Source organism: Cannabis sativa, chromosome 9, assembly GCF_029168945.1.
Source record: "Cannabis sativa cultivar Pink pepper isolate KNU-18-1 chromosome 9, ASM2916894v1, whole genome shotgun sequence".
NCBI lineage: Eukaryota > Viridiplantae > Streptophyta > Magnoliopsida > Rosales > Cannabaceae > Cannabis > Cannabis sativa.
Window position 1 is genome coordinate 49,639,354 of NC_083609.1, and position 5,216 is coordinate 49,644,569.

General features: G+C 35.4%; 1 protein-coding gene across 1 annotated transcript; it reads left to right on the plus strand.

The window, feature by feature from the left end:
* The first annotated feature begins 230 nt into the window (after positions 1–230).
* Positions 231–4,270, plus strand: LOC115722501 (mannose-6-phosphate isomerase 1). The gene is made up of 5 exons (XM_030651723.2): positions 231–1,163; positions 1,243–1,410; positions 2,217–2,429; positions 2,843–3,109; positions 3,721–4,270. Exons 1-5 carry the CDS (start codon positions 762–764, stop codon positions 4,039–4,041), a joined length of 1,371 nt encoding a protein of 456 aa, XP_030507583.1. The 5' UTR covers positions 231–761; the 3' UTR covers positions 4,042–4,270.
* Positions 4,271–5,216: the final 946 nt, after the last annotated feature.

Consider the following 5,216-nt stretch of genomic DNA (forward strand, 5'->3'; position numbering starts at 1 on the left):
ATTGAATGATTGAAATTAATTGGGTCGCATCAAAGGATAAAATTTAACATTTAATATTTAATTAAATTAGATCTAGATAAGCCTAAAAAATTATTGTATGTAGTCCAATAAATACACTATAAAATATTAGACTAAATGGTTTTTTTAAACTATTAGAGTAAATGTTTTAACGGTATATTATATAACGGTAGTTAAAAAGAAAAAAAAAATATGAGATTTTTTTGTATGTATAAATATTGGGTTTCTTTCATTGTTGTCATACGGTTGGCATTTTTATTAAGGGAAAAGTTTAAAAAGAAAACACATTTGTTTTCCTTTTTGAAAAACAATGAAAGTGGTTTGGAATTACAGGAAGTTTCCGTGGGAATGAGAAAAAAAAGAAAATCTTACAGAAGAGAAAAAGGGAAAAACCGTACAGAAGTAGAAGGAAAAAAAAGCAGAGTCGAACTCAGATTGAGACGCATACATTACCCCACCTCCAATTCGCCCCGGTCCACTCTCTCTCTAACTTCGTCATTACTCTCTCTCTCTCTCTCTCTAACCCATTTCCCTCTCTCGCCTGTGCCTTTTCAAACGCTTGAAAAATCAGCAATTACAGCACAAAAAACCACGCTCAGAACCTTCTCTTCCATATTTTATTTTTTACCCACGCGTCCACGCCATTGTCAATGGCTAGCATATATACCTCTATCAAATTCCCTCAAATTGCTTGATTCCGATACCCTTTCTCAACTTCTTTCCATTCTATCTTTCACTACTTAATGGAGGTTCTCGAATACGATACTACGACCATTCTAATGCCTAATATCACTACTGCTATTACTACTCCAATGAAGCACCATCACCGTGAGAATGTTCAATGGCTCCGGTGTTCCGTACAGAACTACGATTGGGGTCAAAAGGGTCGCGACTCTCATGTCGCCAAGCTCTTTGGTCTCAATTCTGACTCCCCAATCGACCCAGATAAGCCTTACGCTGAGTTATGGATGGGAACCCACGAGTCTGGGTCGTCCTTTCTGGTTTGTAATGGGGAAGACAGGAATGGCCATCTCTCGTTTGAGTCGGAGTGTGAAAGCCTCAAGTCATGGATTTCGAAGAACCCTAATGTGCTTGGAGAGAAAGTTATCCAGAAATGGGGTGCTGACCTCCCCTTCCTGTTTAAGGTAATCGAATTTCGATGGGATTTCTATATCGAAGCTTTCCCGTTTCTTGGGGTCTGATTTGTTTGTTAATGATCTTCAGGTACTTTCAGTTGGCAAAGCATTGTCAATACAGGCTCATCCTGATAAGGAACTTGCCAAGGCTCTGCATAAGTTACTTCCAAGTCTTTATAAGGATGATAATCACAAACCTGAGATGGCTCTTGCTATAACTCAATTTGAGGCTCTTTGTGGGTTTATCAGTATCCAGGTATGTATATATACACACATACACTACTGATCCGTATGTGAATTTATATTTTCAATTGCCAAAATTGGATTTTGACTTTATTTGCTTGGTTTTGAAGTGGTTGCCAATATCAAGAATGGACCAATAAACAGATCTCTGTAGTGATTGATACAAAATCTGGCCATTTCATTAAAATTGTACAATAATGATTTTGTGCTTTGGATGGTTTCGTTCTCTAACTTCCACCTAGGGATGTGGCTGGCTGTCGGTCACTTAATGTTTTAACCTTCTCTGTTTACATGCGTATCCATTATGAGTTTTTCTGCTGAAACCTTGTATCTTAATGGGGCCAGGGGTCTATGTTTAAGCCCCTTTTATTTTTAGGAGCATGATTCTTCCATGAAAAACTGGACAACTGACTTTTTGAAAAATCGGTCATACACTTAGTAGACCTTTATTTATGTATATTTTTTTGTGTTGAACGAAAAAAAAAAAAGAAGAAGAAGATGCTGGAGCTCTGTTGGATTAGATTTAAGCCCTCTGCCTTGCTGGAAGATTTTCATTGTGGAGTAAAGGACTCCAGCAAGCCATGAAAAGCTAACCATAACAGTCTTTATCGATCATCTTTGTAAAAACCGATGTTAAATTGAATGATTAACATCAACTTGGGTTCATTTGTTGCACCCGATACGAATATACAGAATTTGTAAAATGATTGTTAAATTTTAAAGTAACATTTCAGTTGGTCTCCATCGTTATGTGTTAGCACTGATTATTTGTCTTTGAACTCACTCTTATGTATGTATTGGCATGCCATGTTTTTGCAGGAGCTCAAGTCTGTCCTTCAGAATGTTCCTGAGATTGTAGAAGTAGTTGGCATCTCAGATGTAAAAAGAATTCTGGAGATCACTGAGCAAGATGGACAGGAGAAAGTAAAGTCTGCTCTGCGTTCAATTTTTACAAAACTCATGTCAGCTAGCAAAGACATGATTACAGAAGTCACATCCAAAATGATAAATCGCCTACACTCGGAAAGTCAGGTATGTTGGTGATTTTCAACTTATTTCTTAACTGAATTTCTTAAATCCCATTGTAGAAGATTCAGTTTTGTTCATTTTTCTTGCCTCTTAAAGGCTGCAAGGATGTTTGTTAGTTTTCACAGAGCGTTCTTTTGAAAAAAGTTTTGTTTTTTATTTTTATTTTTGAAGTTATGAGTTCCCAGTTGACTTTTTTCTTTGTAGTCTTGGGATGTTAAAACTCTGTATGGAGGCATAATAGGTTCAAATAGTCTGAGCACTGTATGTAAGATAGGTTGATTTCTCTAGTGTTTTCATCTGTAATTTTATTTTGTTTTTCATTTGCTGGTTGGTGATTTTTTTTTCTTTTCATTTTCCTATTACTGCCATCCTCTGTTTAATTCTTTGATCAAATTGTTTTTTCCCTCCTATATCAGGTTCGGCAGTTGACAGAAAAGGAACGGCTGGTTTTGGAGCTAGAAAAGCAGTATCCATCTGATGTCGGTGTGATAACAGCCTACTTTTTTAATTATGTGAAACTTAATCCGGGTGAAGCTTTATATCTTGGAGCCAACGAGCCCCATGCATATTTATTCGGAGAGTGCATAGAATGCATGGCAACTTCAGACAATGTTGTGAGGGCTGGTCTAACTCCTAAGCACATGGATGTGAACACTCTTTGTTCCATGCTCACGTATAAGCAGGTACTTACTTAGTCATTTACGTTTTGTGATTGCATTTTCAATTATTCACTGCTGAATTTATGCTACACGTAAGTGGTAAGTGTAAAGTTCACAAACACTCTTTTGCCTTTCCTTTTTATAAAAAGGAATTGGATATGTTACGTAACAAAAGAAAACATAAAAAGGACAGAATATCATTAGAGTTCTGGTTCTCTGTTTGATGCCCCTTATGGGCAACTTTTCAGATGAGGTAGCACTTGCTTTATTGTTGATAAGCACTATCCATGAATGCAAGGATAGGAGAAAGCCCTCTAATGCAAGTCATTTTTCTTTTTCTATTTTTTTTTTGTTTTCTTTTTCTTATGCTATGCAACCTAACCCTGTTGTATTTTTATATTTTGATCTGATTATTATGGAGAGCTTATCTGAAATCGTGCCCATGCTTGTATTGAGTGATAAAAACAAAAAGATATTTTTGCTCTGCTGTAGCTTTCGTCTCTGCTGTATTTGGCCCTACAGAAAACTTTAAATTAGGCCTTTATAGTATTGTTTCCTATTTTGCATCATTCTGCACTATGTTAAAACAAAACAAAAAACTAGCATTGGATCTGACACTCTAATTTTGACTTTAGGGATTCCCTGAAATACTACAAGGAATTCCTCTAAATCCATATGTGCGAAAGTATCTCCCGCCATTTGATGAATTCGAGGTCGATAGTTGTAATCTTCCTGAGCAGGAATCAACGGTGTTTCCTGCGGTCCCGGGTCCTTCCATTTTATTGGTGGCACTCGGTGAGGGAATTATGTATTCCAATTCTCCAAGAGGAGATGTAATTATTGAAGGAGATGTTCTATTCATACCTGCAAACACTGAGCTTAATATAAGAAGTGCTTCTAGGTTGCAGCTATACAGAGCTGGCGTGAACAGCAGCTTCTTCCATCCCTCCTCATAATATCATACATACACAACACCAGCACCTTATTATTATTATTTTTTATTAATTTCTTTTTTTATTTTTATTTTTTCTGGCTTTTGGCAGTAATAAATTAAGTTTATGTGCCTTAAGTGATGTATCTGCTGTGCCGTTTATAGATGTATATTTATAATTGTATGTTTTAATAACATTAGCAATGTAATGTGGTGTACATGGACGAGTAATAAGATATAGTGAAAGTTATACACTTGTGGTGGGCTAGAGTATACATGATTCTTACTCCTTTTCCTACTGGGTATTTCAATTAAAGGCATATACCTATCTGTACCAGAATACAGATACCATATGGCACAATTTCAGGGACATTTCAAAAAATAATAATGCTACTTTGCCAATAAACAAGTTTTGTTAATGGTACTATGAAATGTAAGACTTAAAGATCAAATTTGGAATTAGCTTTTGTAAAATTAATCAGCAGTTGGCTAGTTGACAAATGAACAGAAAGAAAAACTCAAGTCTCAACAAATTTGGAGTGAATGTTTTTAATAAGCTATATTTAACATCGAAATAATTTATATAATAAAATTAAATTTTGATTTTGATTTACAATATAAAACATCTTTTCTATCTTTTTAATTTCTGCTACCTTTTAAATCTTCCATTCCTTTCCTTTAACCAAACATAGCTGGAGGGATCCAGCAAAGTTGGCATTTTAGTACTTGGTAGTACAAACTAATTGTTGAGAGACAGCTATACAATATGATCTAGTATTTTAAGACATAATCACATGGTTTCTAGTAAGGTGTCAGATTTTTAACCACAGTCCACAGACTATTCAATACATACTCTTCTTTATTAAAGGCAATTATTATTATCGGGATATAATTTTGTTATGTTATTGCATTTTTACGGATTGTAATCCGTGATGTACGGCAGCTGTCAGATGAGGGAGTTATTTGATCTGACGGTTGAGATTGATCTAGGAGTAATTAGGATTAAAAAGTAAAAACGTACCCTGACACTCATTTAATACACCTTGAAATCCATCTAATGTACCACGAAATACATTCCGTAAAAGTACATCACGGAACAAAATCATATCCCTATTATTATATTATTATTTCCCATTATCATTTTGGAAGGCGAGCTTAGGAAGCAGTCGATTAGTAAACATCACTACAAGCTAAGGAAAA

Coding starts and splice junctions, on each gene's coding strand:
- LOC115722501 (XM_030651723.2), top strand. CDS start 762: ATGGAGGTTCTCGAATACGATACTACGACCATTCTAATGCCTAATATC. Junction 1,411..2,216: donor GTGGGTTTATCAGTATCCAG/GTATGTATATAT, acceptor ATGTTTTTGCAG/GAGCTCAAGTCTGTCCTTCA. Junction 3,110..3,720: donor CCATGCTCACGTATAAGCAG/GTACTTACTTAG, acceptor TTTTGACTTTAG/GGATTCCCTGAAATACTACA.